The sequence below is a fragment of the Giraffa tippelskirchi genome, chromosome 11, assembly GCF_054371585.1.
Source record: "Giraffa tippelskirchi isolate mGirTip1 chromosome 11, T2T-mGirTip1v1.2.pri, whole genome shotgun sequence".
In the NCBI taxonomy this organism is placed as follows: Eukaryota; Metazoa; Chordata; class Mammalia; order Artiodactyla; family Giraffidae; genus Giraffa; species Giraffa tippelskirchi.
Genome location: NC_137285.1, coordinates 15,564,718 through 15,584,037, shown reverse-complemented (window position 1 = coordinate 15,584,037; position 19,320 = coordinate 15,564,718). Strand labels below are relative to the sequence as shown.

The 19,320-nt window shown below is 46.8% G+C and overlaps 1 protein-coding gene and 1 pseudogene across 10 annotated transcripts in view; one reads left to right on the top strand and one right to left on the bottom strand.

Annotated features, from left to right (window-relative positions):
- The window catches only part of SUDS3 (SIN3A corepressor complex component SDS3), a 161,313-nt gene extending 142,183 nt beyond the window's left edge, over positions 1-19,130 (bottom strand). For 7 of the 10 annotated variants that reach the window (XM_081539771.1, XM_081539768.1, XM_081539765.1 and 4 more), the window contains exons 1-6: positions 14,667-14,964; positions 12,308-12,377; positions 9,233-9,288; positions 7,799-7,870; positions 4,745-4,764; positions 3,124-3,280 (exon numbers count right to left, since the gene is read on the bottom strand). In XM_081539771.1, coding sequence (XP_081395897.1) covers positions 3,124-3,280; positions 4,745-4,764; positions 7,799-7,870; positions 9,233-9,288; positions 12,308-12,377; positions 14,667-14,808 — 517 coding nt within the window. In that variant the 5' untranslated portion in view covers positions 14,809-14,964. Of the gene's footprint in view, positions 1-3,123; positions 3,281-4,744; positions 4,765-7,777; positions 7,871-9,232; positions 9,289-12,307; positions 12,378-14,666; positions 14,965-16,971; positions 17,052-18,634 lie in introns of those variants that run through there. The other 3 variants (XM_081539774.1, XM_081539773.1, XM_081539772.1) reach the window with 2 other exon arrangements.
- Positions 11,231-11,981, top strand: LOC145525870 (large ribosomal subunit protein uL30 pseudogene; annotated as a pseudogene).
- Positions 19,131-19,320: the final 190 nt, after the last annotated feature.

Below are 19,320 nucleotides of genomic sequence, written 5' to 3'. Positions count from 1 at the left end.
CTGGGATGCTTGGAGCAAAGGGCTCCGTTCCCACGCGCCTGCCCTGCTAAGTCAGGTTGAAGGAGTCGCAGGGGCTGAATGAGGTTCCAGCTTTACCAGCCCTCAGTGCCTGCTCTGTGTGCCAGCCCCCACGGGGGCACCATCTCCTCACCAGACTTCCACAGTGGGTTCTATCAGCTCCCTGCCAAACAAAACCCCACCACAGAAGCAAGTTCAAGGCAGGGCTGGGATTCATCCACTCCTGTCAGCCTTCAGCAGCAGCTCTCATATTTTCATGTAACACCTAGCTTGAGGTAAGTACTCAGAACTCCTATGTGATGTTGTCATTACTCATGGCTCCTGCCACGAATCCAGTATTTTCTAAAGGAACCTCACAGGCTTTACTGAGGTCATGAATAGCTTCCACAGGGGACTGCAGGTTGGGAGATACCCCTGGTGAGGCACGGACTTAAAAAAGAAGATGAAGTGGTGGTTAGTTGGCTGTCAGCAGGCAGGAGAAAAGATGGCTGGCCTAAGGTAGGAAGGGGACACACAAACTAAGAAAGATAAAGCCCCCACACATTTTCAAGCTCATGAAGGTCTCATTAATTATTGTGGTTACTTATAACTTTGGTCTCAACTGCAGAGAAAACTCACACTTGGGTGATTCTATCTATAATCTCACTCCTCCAAGTGTGGTCTGACCAACAGCACCACAGGTCCTGAAGAAGTGGTTAGAGATGCAGATCACAGGCTCCACCCCAGACCCCCTGAATCAGAATCTGCGTTTTATCAAGACCACAGGTGACTCACATCCACACTCAAGGTGAGGGAATCGCTGCTCGCATTCCAGTTTCTTTACGACAGTACGCCTTCCTGCCTGAACAACCCAGCTGTCCCAAGTTCTCCACCAGTGGTTCACACAGCCTAGAAAATGTCCCACCATTTTCCATGGAGGGCTGTAAAGGCTGAAGTCCTGCTCAAATAGAGCACTTCACTGGGAACGCCCGTCTTCCAACGGGTTATTTGGTTTAAGTTGCTCATCGGACCCACACTCCACTTTGTTTTTCAAGAGATCTTCATGTTGAACCAGAAAAGGAAATTTTAAGAAGCATCTTTTCTGGGCAGAGCTAGGCAGCACTGATACTGGGCATCAATCCACAGAGGTGAAATCAGTCACTCAGCAAGAGGAAGGCAGCCGGGCCTTTAAGCTGACACCATGGCAGCACCATCTGTGGAAACGCTCATTACCCTTCTAGCTCCAGTGCTTTCTCTTCAGACATTCCATCATTACCTTGGCAGTGCTTTCCATGCCAAGGGTACCAAATGGCTTGAGGAAGGACATCAGTGCCTTTAATGCCCATGGCCGGCTTTAAGCACTCCTGTCGTCTACTTTACTGCGTCACAAATGATTTCCCTGCACTTATTTGTCTTTTCTACCCTGGCAGGCGCGGCCCCTGAAGTCACTGAGGATGCCTCCTGTCCCTGTTAAAATTCCGGCTGTAAAACAGCCTGGCCCAACAATGACTATTGCCTGTCAATATTTAGGATGCCAAATCACAGGTGAGGTGCTGACAGCCTTCCCCACAGATGGAAAGGGAGTGGCTGTAAACTGACAATGTTTCCCACCCGCCTAATGAAGGCTCCGAGCATCTGGTGGCTCTAGCGGGGATCGATGAGGCGTCAATGCTGCCAGAGCCACGTCGGAGAAGAGGGTGTGCAGGTCAGAACACAGCCACGCCGACTGGGAACGGACAAGGTGCCACTGTGCTCTCAGCTTAATCAAAAAAGCGCCTCAACAAGAACAAGACGGTGCTGTTCTGAAGATGCTGTTTTATATAGCGTCCATTCTCACCAAGACATATTTCTGAGTTGCAGTCAGTGGTCTTCAAGGAATTCATTCCTTTTGCCAAGTCTTTCAATGAGGAAGGTATCCGAAGAGATATTTTTCAAGAGCCAGACCCCTACTTTAGACACAACCACAATATCATTGGTGTGTCTTGGGGACTGGCGCTAGAAGTCCATGTCAGGGGGAGGGCCGTGTTGGCTACCACCACCAGAAATACCAAAGGGGAAATAAAGCTCTAAACTGTTACTTTAAGCTTCAAAGTCAGCCCCGAGGACTTACATAAAAACAAAGTCTTTCTAGAGTACTCGACAAAAATGAGACATTCCAGAGCCCCAGGACCTTCTGAACATGATTATATGAGTAAATCTGGGGGTGTGCAGAAGGCACGCCATTTACACATCCAAGTGACAAACTCACCACTGACATGCCTTCAGTATTTGCTGATGGAAATTTTGCCAAGTTCCAAAACAGCTAGTTCAAGCCAATTCCCATCCTGTATCCTGTTTCTCAGAGTCATTGGTCTACATATGGCAACAGAAGAAGCAGCCCATATTGATTCTCCCTCAAACCTGCCGAGTTCCCATATGCAGATGACTGAATCCTAGAAGGCCAGGGAGCAACTGGCTCCAAGTCTAACGTAACTTTACTAGCTTCACAGGAGAACAGCTCAGTTTAGCTACCCCTGCTGAAATGTTCCCAGTAACACCTGGGGCGATGGGATCTAACAGCACAGGTGATACAGCCAAAGCCTCTGTTCTCACAGTCAGGTCAAAGTGAAGACAATGCCTTTTCCATAACGAAGGTAGACCAAAAAAAAAAAAAAACCCGAACAGAGGGATTCCCACCAGCACAGAGGAACTCGGCCGAGTAATTCGTAAAAATAAACAAGACTGGAATGACAGCTGACCCAGGAATTTTGTTAAATAAAGCAGAAGCCTGATGCTGCAGTCACTGTTAAAGGTCTAGCATTTAATTTACCCAACACCTGTTATGTACTGGGCCCTGTACTAGGCACTCATATTTCTAATCAGTTTTGTGGGATAAGGTATGATCAGCCTCATTTTATAGAGGGGAAAACAAGCTCAGAGAGGTTTAGTGGCTTGACTAAAGTCACACAGCCAATACAAGACAAAGCTATAATTCTGACCTGCCATGTCAAAGACCGCCCCTCCACCCCCCTTTCAGCTCACTCTGCTCTGATGATGAGGAACTGACTGGAGTCAGCACTGGAGTGCCTCCCTCCCTCAAAGACCCCCTCAAATCTCCCTGGATCCTGCTCTGTGGTGCTTTCGTACCTCCAGTCAGTTCCATCGTTAGCTTTTCATTTTCAATCATTTTCTTCTTTTCCTCTAGCTCAGCAATCAGGTTCTCTTTCAGCTCCACCTTCTTGTCTTCAAATTCTTTCACTGCTGCCTTCTTTTCTTTGATGTAATTTCTTTCCACTTGTTCAGTCTGAGCAAAAGAGAAACACAGATTGTGGCTATATAACCCTGGGAGCCAGGGTCTGAACACAAAGCCTTGTTCTGTGCGCAAGCACAAAGAAAATACCTTTTCTAGAAATAAGAGAGACAGCAGCAGCAGTCACACACCAACGTACAGTAACAGGGTGTCTGGGAGCAAGCTTTCCAATGCATGCATGAAACTGAACCACACAACTTCTGGTTTTCATGCTAATCCCTCACTTGTAATCAGGTATTTCCTCTCTTCACATCTTACACTTTGTGGCTTGTATGTGGAAACAAAACATAAGTTTCTCAAAAACAGTAAATAAACCCTTCTGAAGACACAACTTCGAAGGAAATAGTATATTCCAGATGAAATACCTATATTCAAGATGAGTTATAAGATACCAAGTCAAGACAGCCTGAGTTACCCTATTTTTTGATGCTTACAGTAAGGTAAGATCTAACAGTAAGATAAAGACCAACAAGAGGATAAGATCACTTATTAGGTGCCTGAACCCCGAGGGACACTCAAACACTAAAACTACACTAAGTAAAAAAAAAATGCATAAGCATCCATTTTCCAAGTCTCATCATTGCCTGAAGTGAAGAACAAGGGGGCTCCTGGGGGGTATGGCTGTGGATCGTGTGACCCTCTGGGCTGCGACTGTGTGTGCTTGTGCTGACTTCAGTCCCCAATAACAGAGCTCTGAGAAGCCACGACCACCCTCCCACCCTCCCGCTCTACCACACACACACGGGCCCGCCTAGGAGCAAGCACATCACCCAAGATTCGGCCCTCATCACTGCCTGTAGCTCTGTGCCTCACACGGAACCAGCACTCAGACATCTGCTGAGTCAAAGATCTTAATCAGTCTTTCCCTCCCATCCAGAGTTTCAAAGGGATGAAACTGAGCTGATTCAGAGACCTGGTTGCTTTGAGGACCAATATAACCGACTATTAGGCCATTATAATTCAGTGCGTGCATGCGTGCTAAGTTTCTTCAGCCATGTCCGACTCTTTATGGCCCCATGGACCACAGCCCACCAGGCTTCTCTGTCCATGGGATTCTCCAGGCAAGAATACTGGAGTGGGTTGCCATGCCCTCCTCCAAGGGCTCTTCCTGACCCAGGGAGCAAATCTGCACCTCTTATATGTCTCCTGCATTGGCAAGTGAGTTCTTTACCATGTACCCCCAAATGGCTGTAATGTGAAATGAGAGTTAACAAGAAAGCAGTGAGGGGTGAGTATCCATCCTCTAAGCCCCTGGGATAAGCATAGGCTGCCCGACCAACAAACAGATGGAATTTCTGAGCTGAGACCAAATGTCCTTTAGTCAAACAGAACCCTAATAGAGGCTTCCAGCAGGGCTTCCCTATGTCTATGAAGTGATGAAGGAAAGGCCACTGGGTTGGGAGAGCAAGATCCCACCCTGACAAAGATCCTGCAAGCCCAGAAGACCGTGGTACTTACTTCCAGCTGGAGGAAGAGTTCTGAAAGAGAGAAAACATGCAATTAGATTGGCAAGGCTGTGCCACCTTTCTAGACAGTGACGCAATTGCTTTCTGAGAGCACTGTTACACAGAGCAAATGTTTTCATCAGTAAAGTGTGGCTACGTGAAGAGGCAGGACTAGTTAAAATCTGGCCCTGAACAGAATCCGCTCTGGCAGCTCTGCCCAAGGACGAAAGAGGGCAGCAGGAACCAAGTTACCCTGGCAAAATAAAAGTAAAGTCAGCCCTTCTTTCACTGAGCACACACCCTCAACAGTCCTAAGGGACAAAAGAAATAACGCAGTTACTCCAGAAGCAGAGGCAATGTGGATGTTTTTAAAGCCTTGTGCACAGGGCTCTCTGTGGTGAGGAAGGGCATTCCCCAAGCAGACAGAGGGCAGAGGCCCCCAGCCCTCTCTGGCTCTGGTCACAGGCCACCCAGCCACTGGTCACACCCAGGCCTCCACCCGCAACACCCTCCAGGCTCTGACCACAACTTCAAGTTTCAGATCTGCTGCAGCTTCCTCAGCAAGGCCTTTTCTGAGGCCCCGTCACCCACAAAGCCCCTCTCAGACACTTCAGAGCATCCACTCACAGGATCACCAGCTATTTAGCACCCACTGTGTGCCAGGAGACTAGTGCCTGTTAACCCAGCAGCTCCCCCACCCCTAGACTACAAGGCCTCTGCAAATCCAACACCTGGAACAAACTAGGTCTGTGGCTTCTCATCTTTTCTAGGTGACAGCAGAGCTGCTGCAAATGGTCCACAAAGATTGTTGGGGGAGTAACAACTCCAGGGGATACTGATCCCATCTGACAGGGTCTCCTGTGCAACCCCCATCAGTCCCACTGATCCATCCACCTATAGAGGAGCACATATGCACAGTCACACAAAATTGACAGTTTCAGTAACTTGAGAGGAAGACTCTAACGTCAACCAACAAATGCTGAATGAGAAAATTAACTGAGGAAACAGACAAGCCACTCGCAATTTTCTAACCCTCAGAAGCTGCCATCCCGGCGGCACTGGGAAACACGGCACACAGGAGCCCGAGAGCACCCAGCCCCACAGGCTCACTCCCATGACCTGCAGTCGCACCGTGTGAACGGGCCAGACGTGTGAGGCCTGCGCCACTCTGAGACATCACACCTGCACCAACAACTCAGGCGACAATTAGCACTCAGAGCTGGCGGTGGATGTTTCAAAGCAGTCAGACACCAGACACAACAAAAGCAGGCAGATTAGCGCTGCAGGAAATGTGCTTTTTAAAGCTCAAGATGTGACTGATTCAGGAGCCCTTCTGCACTTTTACCTGGGGATGGGTGTGGGGGTGGGAGGGTGTTTATGAAAGAACACAGAAGATTGAGAGTAGAATTAAGTAAAACTTCCTTGGTGGCACAGTGAATAACAACGTGCCTGCCAAGGCAGGGGACAGGGGTTCAGTCCCTGATCCAGGAAGATTCCACACGCCATGGAGCAACTAAGCCCGTGCGCCACAACTAGTGAGCCTGAGCGCTGCAACTACTGAAGCCCGTGCACCTTAGAGTCTGTGCTCTAAGAGAAGCCACCACAGTGAGAAGCCCAAGCAGCACAAGGAAGAGGAGCTCCAACTCCCAGCAACTATAGAAAGCCCGAGCAAAGCAACAAGACCCGGTGCAGCCAAAAAAAAAAAGATAAAAATATAAATAAATTAGAAATTTTCAACTAGTAACCTAAAAAAAAAAGAAACAAATCAACACTCAGCCTACAGTCCTCACTTAAGAGAAGTGGCTCACATCAATTTTCTTTCCCTCCTTGCATCTCAAACCAATTCAATGAGATGTTAGTATTACTCTCTCCAGATGGGGAAACGGAGGCTCTAAGGGTAAACACTTGCTTACAGGTTTAAGCCCTTAAGGGCTGGGAGGAAGCCCTCGACCTGGGACCCTGGGCCTCTGCCGCAATATCGCCTTTCCCCGCTAAAAGGGGACTCCAGGAAGAAGGCTCCAGGAAAAATGCCCTGAGGAGATGCCGCAGGAATTTAGAACGAGGGGGTGGCAGTGGATGGGAGGGGAGCTGGGTCAGCACGGAGGCTCTATTCCCCACTTTCCCTGCATCCCCCACAGCCTGCATCTCCTTTGCTGTGCCTAGGTGCACATGGACTCCCACTCACTGAAGGAAAGAAGGCCTCCACCCTCAGAAAGCTGGAAAGTCAGTGGCTCAGACAGCAAGAGAGCAGCAACCCGAGGCGCAGGGCCCAGACCTTTGGAACTAGCCGCAAGTGTCACTGGCCCAGAAAACGCTGGCCAAGGAGCCTCGAGACTCACCACTTACAGAAGACTTCCCGTAAGCACAGAGATCTGTGTTTACACACTACTTCAACACTGATCACATCTTACTTTTTGTGTGACTCTTGTTAAGTCACGATGTTCCTTAACCTGGTGTTTTTTAAGATCTTCTACCAAAGAAATGGTGAGTTTCCTAAAGTCAAGGACAAGGTGTTTCACAGCTGTATGTCCTCAAAGAGCAGGGATGGAGCATAGGCTCAACACGTGTGTTGAAGGAATACAGTTCCTGTGCACAACAGACCAAAACAAAGGCACACAATCTTTCCCTACCAATGCTTCTGATATCATACTTGAGAGGAATGACATGAGGGCACCCTGTCTTCTTGGAAGAAAAGACCAGAAGAAGTAAACTCAAAAATGGAGTGACGTGGCCAACAATCCTTTTCCCCGTCACCTCCTCTGTCATCTGCTAAGCCAGCTACACAGATGTATGAAAAACCGGGCACGACTACTCTGGGGGCATCAGGGAGGGAACCTGGCCGCAAGGAACCTCCAACAACAACCCTGACTACAGGCCACTCGCTGACAAAGAAGAACAGTTCTACGTAAGACAGTTGTACGTAAGTGCAGCTTTGGAGTCGCCCAAAACTCGCCCCACAATGTGATGTCCGAGACACATTTTGGAGAATGGCTCTTCTGGCCACAGTACGTCCAAATTGCTGAAAATCTGGATTAACTGGGTTTACTTTCAGTTGAGACAGCCTCACCTGCATTTCGTATCCTCTCTTTGTACTGCTGATCTAATTTCTTCATCCTCTTCTGATATTCTTGTAATGTACCTGATGGAGAATCACCAAATAGTTACTGTAAAGATAAAACTGCTCTACACTTCGGTTCCTAAAATTATTTTCTAGCACCGACAGTGAATGTTTTAAATGACGTTAGAGGAAAACACACACTGTGAATAGGCACCCGCGAACAGAACCATCTCAGTTCCCGGCCAAGGTGCACAGCAGAACCCAACCGTGGTTTTAAGATTCTCGAGCAAGTGAGGAGTAGAAGAAAGGAGCAGCCATCCACCAGGGACCCTCATCACTCGATGCTGCAGCTTTGGCCCGTGGGCCTCCCTCTGCTGAAGAAGCTCCTTCCCCCGCAGTAAGGTCTAGGTCAAGGCCGTCCAGTAGAACTTGCTGTGCAATGGCAGAAACAGGCTATGTTGAACCACTAGTCACATGTGGCAGTTGAACATGGGGCTAGTGCCAGCAAAGAGCTGAATTATTAATTTTATCTAGTTAAATGTAAGCACTCGCACATGGCTAGTGACACTCCAGCACAGAGCCTGACCAACTGGCTCTTCCCTGAAGCAGCTACTGATGAGGGTCCCAATTCATGTGGGAAGTTGCTTCCTGACAACTGCTTCAGTGGGATACATTAATGGCATCTTTTTCAAAATCCCTCACTCAACCCTGCCAAGCACACCTTACAGACCTGCTAGAGGGGGCTGTATTTCTTTCTTTGGCCATACCTCCTTTCCCACTGTAATGGAAAACTAAAACAGATACGTGATTGCAAGTCACAGGAGTATGTTTCACCCTGCAGCAGAAATTAAGGTCGGCAAGCCCCGGCCCTGAGCTGTCACAGGGCGCCCGGACGTGCCGGTTGCCCCTCACACACAATCTCACTTGCCTCCATTTTCTTCATTTCACAGAACAGAAGATAAATTAAGGAGGAGACAGTGATGTGCCCAAGGTCAAATTTCTAGAAAGTAGTGAAGGTGGGATTCAAACTCATGACAGGACCTGAGAGCCTGTGCTCTTCACCTAGTGCTGAACTGCCTCTAGCAGCAAACAGCCTTCAAGAAGGCACAACCCACTTGTCATTTACGAAATAAAAAGAGCAAACATGGAAAGACCCACAACTCATTAGCATCTAGTTTAGAAAGAGCAGTGCAACTACATTGATTCTTGGTAATAGCATCTCTCCTAAAATCAGCCAACTTTTGGCATGGTGGTTTTCAGTTCTTGCTCTGCAGAAGGCCTTCAGTGAGATTTCTAAACAGTCTGAAAATGGCCACTTTAATGACAGCTAAGATCAACCAGACCAAATTTTAAATCACGCCCGCTGAGAAGTGAAATACACAGATTTCAAAGGTGTGTAATATTAGGAAGGATGTTTAGAAAAGGATTAAGTCCCACACCGACCTTCCTGTAGTTGCTGCAACTGTCTCTTGAGAGAAGCCAGTTTATCCTGATACATCCTGTTTAAAAAAAAAAAGCCACACTCAGAGACAAAAACATCCAATACTCAAGTCCACAATAATCTGCACACAGAAACTGCCTGGGTTTTTATGGGACTGTCATTATTGTCCTTTAGTGAGAGAGAAAATGAAAGCCTGCTGGTGCTTTAAAATATGCCTGCAGCTAAAGGGATCAGAAAGAGATAAGGCTTCTGTGTTCTTGAAAGGCAAGTACTCCTGTGTTCTCTCATCTTTAGAGAATCAGTCTAAAATCCACAAATATGAAGACACACAAATTTTAATAAATAAATGACAATAATAATGTGTTAGGCAAGAATATAAAGAAAAATTGAAAATGTAATGCCATTTTCTTCAAGATTCAGAAAGGTAACATACACACAAAAACATAAAAAGCATTAAACACGGCTCTTTTATCAACTCTGAAATTAGATTATAAACTGAAAGGAGTAAGATTATGCCTCCAACCACATTTTTCTGTATAGATAGCACAGCTGTGTAAGCACTAAGTTAATAAACCTTCATGTCGTTTTTAAAAACACTACTCTTTCATGATCCAAGAAATAACAGCAATTCAGTGACAAAAGTTAAAATGCAGGATTTATTTGCAGCCCAGCAGGGTAAGAACACAGCATACATGATGCAAAAGAACTTGGCATGTTACTTTCCCTCCTCGCACTGAATGGATCGTAGACAACTGCGCACCCTGGTAAATCTGTTTGAACTGTGAATGCCACACATAAATTATATTTCAGCCATATTTTTGCTTCTACCCGAAAAACACACTGAATTTCATGAGGACGAAAAAGACTTGCAACCCAAAAGAACACCGTCCAACAGGTAACAGGAAAGATAGCCTTATGATTGCTCAAGTAAGAGATGCAAATACAACCCATCTGTCTGTAGGCTGAGGAAGAATAAAAATCTGAGAACTACACGGAAGCCCAGATTCTTTTAGGGAGAACTCTGATGTACTTTCAGTGCTCACCTTGAATCACAAAGGGCATTCAATTTTAATTAAAATTATTTTCACCATCATCAAATATTAGGGGGTATGTTCACTTAAACATGTCAAGTGTAGAGGAGGGAAAAGATAGGTAAACTGCACACAAGGAGCCAGTATTTGGAACCCAGCGTATTAAACTGTTCACCACACTGAGTGTGACAGACGATGCCTTTGAATCCTTAGTCTGTCTTTAACGATTATTAAAGCAGTCCTCCAGTCGGCCCTGATCAGATTTAGCTGAGTTTCCCCTTTATATCTCAAAGCTTGAAAAGGGTAACAGAAAGCAGAGGATGGTCACAAAACATTTGCACACGAAAACATTCCATAAGAAAAAGAATGTGGATCATCTAGTTTAAAGGTAAAGAATCTGAGGGCTTCCCTGATGGCTCAATTGGTAGAGAATCCGCCTGCAATGCAGGAGACCTGGGTTCAATCCCTGGGTTGGGAAGATCCCCTGGAGAAGGGAAAGGCTACCCACTCCAGCATTCTGTCCATGGACTGTTTAGTCTATGGGGTCACAAAGAGTCAAAAAGACACGACTGAGTGACTTTCACTTCACTTCAAAGAATCTGGAAAGCCAAGGCAAGATTCTCAAAATACATTCCACAAGCACTTATCAGGTCTGTGTTATGCTCTCTTGAGTGTTGGATAAGAGGGAGTTCTTTTAGTTGCTCTGAGGTGTGGCTCTGCTGGAGGCTTGGGTGTGGATGCAGGGTGAGTGGAAAGGGCACGGGAGCAGGAGTCAGGTGTCCAGCCTTGCTCTCCAACCCTGGTCTCCCCGAGCTCTGCTGGCGTCTACACGCAGCCCTGCCTTGGTCAGTGCTCAGTGTGGTCACACCCACCTGAGAACCAAGGGGCTGGGAAACATCATTTCCCCTCTCCAAGCAACGGTTTGGAGGTTTTCACTTAAAAAGGGGGGTGGGGCTCTTGCCCGGCTGGAACCATGGAGGGTGCAGAAGAGAAGAAAAAGAAGGTTCCTGCTGTGCCAGAAACCCTTAAGAAAAAGCGAAAGAATTTCGCAGAGCTTAAGATCAAGCACCTGAGAAATAAGTTTGCCCAAAACATGCTTTGAAAGGCAAGGAGGAAGCTTATCTATGAAAAAGCTAAGCATTACCACAAGGAATACAGGCAGATGTACAGAACTGAAATTCGAATGGCTAGGATGGCAAGAAAAGCCAGCAACTTCTATGTACCCGTGGAGCCCAAATTGGCATTTGTCATCAGAACAAGAGGTATCAACGGTGTGAGCCCAAAGGTTTGAAAGGTGCTGCAGTTCCTTCGCCCCCGGCAGATCTTCAATAGCACCTTTGTGAAGCTCAACAAGGCATCAATTAACATGCTGAGAATTGTGGAGCCATACATTGCATGGGGGCACCCAAATCTGAAGTCTGTAAATGAACTGATCTATAAGCGTGGTTATGGCAAAATCAACAACAAACGAATTGCCCTGACAGACAACACATTGACTGCTCGATCTCTTGGGAAATACGGAATCATCTGCATGGAGGATCTGATTCATGAGATCTATACCATTGGAAAACGTTTCAAAGAAGCAAACAACTTCCTGTGGCCCTTTAAATTGTCTTCTCCACGAGGTGGAATGAAGAAAAAGACCACCCATTTTGTAGAAGGTGGAGATGCTGGCAACAGGGAAAACCAGATCAACAGGCTTATTAGAAGGATGAACTAAGGTATCTACTAGGATTATTTTTGTAATCTGGTCAGTTAATGAACAATTAAAACAAAAAAAGGGGGGGGAACCAATGGGTCCCCCCCTCCCTCCTCCATGGTCTTCTTCCTCTGGGAAAGTTTCCTCCAGGTCCTTTCTAGCCTAACCCTCAAAAGATTTTTATCACAGGAAGACTGGTTAAATGTGACAAATTTAAAGGGGGAAAATTGCACTCACATGCATGGCCTTTGGAACCACTATGTGAAAACCATACACATTAGGCCACCATTAAAGATGCCCTTGTCAATTCTGTATTCCAAAGAAGAAACATAAAAAATCATACTCACTGTTCTTTCATTTCTACATAGTCTTCTTCATCATGCTTTGCCAGGTCAGTTTCACTAGCATCCTCAGTGTCTGAGCAAAATTAGGGAATAAAGGTTTGTTAAAATCATAATGCACAAAGTTGGTATCACTTGATACAGTGACACTTGACAGACTTCTGAAAAATGAATTTCTACTCAATGCAGACCTGCGTGAAGCCATCAATGAAACAAGAAAGTGCCATTTCCAACTTGTATACAGCCAGACTTATCCAAAGAGCCTGCCTTTATCTGAAGTGCAGCCAGAGAACAGGGTGCATCAGACACAGTTGGTCACAGTCAAGGCTGTTACTTTGGCAGAAACAACACTGGCAATTCAGGAAAAGGAGATGTGGGTGTAAGACTGGAAAACTACAGACAGCAAGCTTTGCTGCTACTCCAAACAACCTAATACATGCATCCTCTTTTGGTATATGCCCAATTTGAATCCCTATGAGATTTTACATCATACATTCCAGGTGGCGCAGTGGTAAAGAATCTGCCTGCCAATGCAGGAGATTCAAGAGACGGAGGTTAGATCCCTGGGTCAGGAAGATCGCCTGGAGAATCCACTCCAGTATTGTTACCTGGGAAATCCCATGGACAGAGGAGCCTGGTGGACTACAGTCCATGAGGCTGTAAAGAATCAGACACAACTGAGCAAGCACATATACAAAGGAGAATCCAAACCAACTAAAGGAACTCTAGCAACGGAAATATTTTCAAAGGGAGAAGGAAGGGGACAAGAAGATTAAAGAGAAACTGTTTCAAAATACTTTAAACACTGTTTTTAGAATAAGCAAATGGCTGGAGTGTCTACCTAACTTCAACAGTCCTATTTGAGGGGGAAACGAAAATCAATTTTTGCTTCACTGCTCCCCCTTGTGGGCATTAAAAGCAATACAAGTGCTTCACCTTCAAATTCTCTGGTTAAGCCTTGCCTTCAAAGGTAGTTCAACCAGAATTGTAGCAAGTTCCTTCAACCTTGTATCTGCACACACAGCTGCCTTTTTAAAGCCTGCTGCAGATCCAATCCTCCATTCTACCTTTCCTCCCTCCTTCAGTGAAGGAGCCTACCCTGAGTGGTCTGCCACTCATAGTGAGATGAATAATGAAACATACTCCTGATTCCAGACAGCTGCTCTAGCTTTTGCTCCACCGCGCTATTTTGAACCAGACCAATCCACCCAAATGTTTCTCTTTATCTCTCTTTCTTCTCTCTTGTCCTTTCAAAACTTCTTCACCTTTCTCCTCCTGCGGCCAGCTCCTTCCTCAGTTCCTCAAAAAGTGTTCCTCACACTTGCCAAACTTCAGTAATGATAATATAAAGACTGGAGCTGAAAAAATAACACCTGAGCATCATTAAGCAAATCCCTATCTCCTGCTCCCTGAGCCTGTTTCCCCAGTGGTGAACACTGAGTATTTTCATCAAGGATCAGTTCACATGCTTTAAGCCAGTGTGTGTACTCAGTTGCTAAGTCCTCACTGGCTCAAACCCCATGGACTGTAGCCCACCAGGCTCCTCTGTCCATGGGATTTCCCAGGCAAGCAAAATGGAACAGCTTGCCATTTCCTTCTCCAGGGGATCATCCCCACCAGGGATCGAACCCGAGTCTCCTGAGTCTCCTGTATTGGCAGGCAGATTCTTTACAACTAAGCCCCCGGGGAAGATCTGCTTTAGGCCTGAAGCTCATTTAATCCTGGCACCTACGCTAGGAGCAGGTACCACTGCCAGCCCCACTGCTGTTGGAGAAACTGAGACTCAGAAGCTTAAGTAAACTGCCTGATATCATTAAGCTGGGTTCACTGAGCCAAATTTAGATCTAATTCGATCTGGCCGATCCCAGGTCTCCTTCTTTTAACCAACCTGTCCGGCACTGCCCAAAGTAGTGCTGACTTAAGCATTTCCCGGGGGGGGGGGGCGGTGGACACCCTGGTAACTAGGAAGTTAAACTGGGCTTTTGCTCAAATCCTCTCGGGAACTAAAAAGCGAGGAGTGCTCAGTGGACCCAATGAATGACGGCTTTCTCACTCCAACCCGTGAAGAGCTGAAGTTCAAACGGAGACAGCTGGGAGGGGACGAGCAGAACCTTAAAGGGACCTACAAGCTCTGACAGCTCCTTAAGGCCCTTCTCCGCGTTAACTGTCGGCAACCAAGTACTCAGGGGTTCCCCCTTCCCCAACACAGGTCGGGGGAACTTCCGGGAGCCGTGCTCCTACGGGCGGCCCCTTTAGCCGCCCCTCAAGCCCCAGAAGTCGCCCCGCCCCGCTCCGAGACAGCCCCACCCCTTTCCGCAGCCGTCCCACCCCCGCCCGGGGCTGCCCAGCCGGCGGGAAGACGGACCTTCGTCCGACTCGCGGCCCCGGCAGCTGCGCTCGTCATCCTCGGCGCTCTCTAGTTCTTCGTCCTCCTCAGGGTAGTACTCCGGGGCCGGCGGCGCTCCAGCCGGGGCCGGAGCAGGCGCCAACAGCCCCGCAGCACTCATGTCGCCTCCGCCCGAAGCTGAGCGTGCCCCCCGGGAACCACAGCCACCCGCCCTCCAGGCTCTACGACCGCGTCGCAGCGCCTGAGGCAGCCGCCGACTCCAAGAGCCAGAGCGCCGGCGACCCCTTCCCCGTCTTCGCCAAGCTCCGCCCCGCGCGCCCGCTCTCGGCAACGGGGGCCTCGCGCCTGCGGCAACTTCCGGGTCGCGAGCTGCCTGACGACCGCCTGACTCCGCCATCCTAAAGGGAGTGGCGAGGCTGCCGGTCGCCCTCTTCGCCTTAACGCCATCTCCTTCATCGCCGTCTTTAAAATCCTCGACGGGTAGAGGGGAGGGGCACAGACAGGCTCTCGAGTTAGGCAAATTCTTGGGCAGGACCGACCGCGGTTAGGACCCTAAAGCTCAGAGGCACTTACGGAAACAGCCACCAGGCGGCGCCTGGAGCGAAAACCAGAGATGCTTTTTTAGGGACTTGGGAGGCAAAGGGTTCCAAGGGCTCTACTACGTAGGTGGAGGTGGTCTCTTTAACTTAAACAGGTGAATGGCATGAACCATCCCGTTTATGGGTCGGGAAACCTAGACATTTAGAGTTTGCGTCGTCATCCCGAAGAAAAGGAGCTCAGCTCCTCCTCTGACTGCTTAGAGCTTTTGAAGAACTAAAATGAAAACGAAGATGCTAATATTCCATGCTGGGGCCAGCAAAACTGTATTTTCCCAGTCGGTGGGAGGACTTTCCGCTTGTGTAGGTTTGCTCAGTACGTTATTATCTCGATTTTACACATACGAAAAGAGCTGTCAGTTTCCTTTAAAAAAAAAAAAAAAAAGGTAATGGCCAGCCTGCTTTGTTTAGACTGTCACCTCCCAGGTCCTCTGCAGTACAGCTGCCTCATATTTCTCAGAATATAAATTTTTTAAAAGGTTGTTTTTCCCAATCCAGTAACTTGCTAACCAAGTCTCAACTGAGCAAGTGGAACATGTGCCTGCAGAAAATTAATTAGACACAGGTAAGGAAGGTGCTAGCCGGTAACTTGGAAAACAAGAGAGTTGAATATCTGTATGAATTCATTTGTGTGATTAGTCTGAGTAGAAGGGGACATGGTATTATAAGCTTTGCTTAATGAACAAATTGAGGATGTCCCTCATCCCGGCGTGTGTAGCAAGAAAAGGGATAAAAGGGCCCAGAAATGTTTAACGGTTTGTCCAGAGTAACACTATTCTTTATGTTGCACCCAAATCGCCATAGGGCTTCTATGGTGGCTCAGTAGTAAAGAAACCATCTGCCAGTGCAGAAGACTCGAGTTAGACCCCTGGGTCAGGAAGACTTCCTGGCGAAGGAAATGGCAGCCCACTGCAATATTCTTGCCTAGGAAATCGCACGGTCAGAGGAGCCTGGCAGGCTACAGTCCAGGGGGTCTCAAATCAGTCAGGTACGACTGAGCAACTACACAAGTCTCCATAGGAAAAATAATAATAAAAATAATGTACCAGCAGTAAAGTTGAACACAGATGTAAAAGCTAGGATGGAACCCAATATTAGATCCTTTGTGACCAAATTTATCTCTGAATTGGTCCCCATAGAGACTTTTCAAAAAGAAAAATTTATTTCTCATCCCATTTAACATTTCTTATTTCATGCTTTGTTGTAAATAAAATCTTGGCTCTACTTCTGACGGATTCTTCCTCCCAACAAAACTCAAAAATTTTCAGAATGGAATGCTATAATGTCTTCCCAGAAGTTCAGAGACCTTCTGAAGCTCCTAAATAAGAGGCATTCGCATGGCTCCCTGTAGGTCCACCATCTATTTTAAAACTTAAACTTCAAAACTGTCTCTTGTCCAAAGGATGAAGTCATTTTCTTTTTTTATGCTGTTGGGTCACGTCTAAATTATTTGTAATCAACTATATTGAGCAACTAGAGTTTCCATCAGTAGCAATAATAACACCAAACAAAGCACCAATATTTTAAAAATCAGAGTTCACTGATACAATGATACAATCATTTTAAAAAAGAGAGTTGATATCATTGCTAATCAGTTTCCTTTCAAGACACGGGCATGTCTATGTTGCTTACTTTTGTCTACTTAGTTGCAAATAGCATCTGTTAATGATCATGCATTTCTTTTTTATGTAACTAGACAGAACTGAACACTTGCATAATGAACTTACCCCATTTTTTTCTATCCATATTGCAATTAGTAGGATGAGCTCTTGGGCTTCCCTGGTGGCTCAGATGGTAAAGAATCTGCCTGCAATGCAAGAGATCTGGGTTCAATCCCTGGGTCAGAAAGATCCCCTGGAGAAGGGAATGGCTATCCACTCCAGTATTCTTGCCTGGAAAATCCTTTGGACAGAGGAGGCTGGTGGGGAGGGGCGGGCTACAGTCCCAGGGGTTGCAGAGTCAGACACAACTGAGCAACTAACACTTTCACATTTTCAGAATGAGCTCTTAACTAATAAATACTTTATAAAGAAAGAGGACCTAGTCAAAAAAATTCTCTCATGACTTTAGTCTTATCCAACATATATAGTTGTCTAATGATTTTGGATAGTCTTTCCCTAGGCCTCTAAAAATCAAGTTCTCTTAAAACCAAGTTTTACCACCTTGAAATCTGCATCCCTTCCCAAAATGGCACTCAGTCACATGGCTCAGGCGATATCTACATAAGAATTCATCTTAGAGGAAGGCCTGCCAGACCCTTGCTACATACCCTAACACTCAAAATTACATCTTAAAGGGAGCATCGTAATTGGTGGTTGTTAGTCACTCAGTCAGGTCTGACTCTTTGCGACCTCATGGAGGTCCTCTGTAGCCCACCAGGGTCCTCTGTCCATAGAATTCTCTAGACAATACTGGAGTGGGTTGACATTTCCTTCTCTAGGGTATCTTCCCCACCCAGGGATCAAACCTGCATCTCTTGAGTCTCCTGCATTGGCAGGTGGATTCTTTACCACTGTGCCAGCTGGAAAGGATGACACAGTATGATCTTAGATCACTATGATCTTAATTGGAATAAGCATTACTTTAAATAATGATTTTAAATCATACTGTGCCATCCTTCCCCACTGGCACAGTGGTAAAGAATCCACCTGCCAATCCAGAAGACCTGGGTCGGGAAGATACCCTGGAGAAGGAACTGGCAACCCATTCAAGTATTCTTGCCTAGAGAATTCCATGGACTGAGGACCATGGTGGGCTACAGAGGACCTCCATGGGGTTGCAAAGAGTCGGACACAACTGAGCGACTAACACAACACACAACAATGATTTTAAAATACTAGGAAAAACCTGAATATTGTTTAGAAAAATGTTGTTAGCAGGGGTTAAAAAAGAGTTAATGATGGAGACTTTTGTAAGAGCAAAGTCCTGTATACATCTGACAAGGCTTAGGAACAAACTGTGTTCCTAAAATGAAACAATGTCTTCACAAAAGGCTGAATTGTCAAAGTCCATAAACTTTAGGTTTTAGGGGTGAAGTTAGAAGTTTTAGGTTTAATTTAATTGATTTAATCAACATAGCCAGTTTCACAAAAATATAAAGAATGACTCTGAGTTAATAGGATGCCCTTTCACCCCTGGCAAGCATCCTCTTGCCGCTTGGGTCAAGACGGGTCTCTCTGGTTAGGGTTGCTTTGGGGTCAAAGTTCATTATACTTTGGCCATTAATTCCCACAAAATCATTAAAATCATTTCATATTGCCCTGAAAAAGAGTATATTAAAGCCTTGCTAAAGCTAGCAAGTGTTCCCCTAGCACACAGTTCCTGTTTCTATTTGTCAAAATGATTATCATAACCCACAAACTAAGTATTTCTTAAGCTTTGTCATTGTACCTATCAAAATGTGTCCCGTCAGTATTGAGTGCCTAGTTGTGCAGAGTATGCATGTAGTATATAGACTCTTCCCTCCAGAAGCATCAAACTGACGTCTGTAGAACGCAATGCAAGGATGGGCAACTCCCTAGACAAAGATAATAGAGTTTAAACTCAGGAAACAGTTACAAGTCCTTAGTGAATAAATGCCATTATCAATTTATGGCAGAATTACTTAGAAAGCTGTGCCAGGTATAACGGGGGAATGGGGATCCCAAAGACTCTAACAAGGTGGTCCCAGGGAGCCCCAGGAGGCCTCAGCCTTTGGGAGTCTCCCAAGAAAACTCAGAAAGGAGTGCCATGAACTTTGACCCCCAACGCAGCACAAACAAGCCAGACCCCACCCCAGGCGGGCCAGTGGGTAGCTGAAATTGCAAGGTCTTCCGCGTCTGAGGAAACCCCGCCCCTCCCTATCCCGCCCACATTCAACTCCGCCAATCCTCGGGAGCCATCGACCGCTCGGCTTCCCAGGCATTTCCAATCAAGTACCTATATCCGGCCTCGGGTCTGTGCCCCACGATCAGGGAAGGTCAGTAGAGAGCCTATCGGAGCCTGACTAGGGGCGTGGCCGGGGGCAGGGGGCGGGCAGACTGGGACGATGGGGCGGAGCGCGCTCGGCGCAGTCGGGTGCGATTGGCCACCCCTGG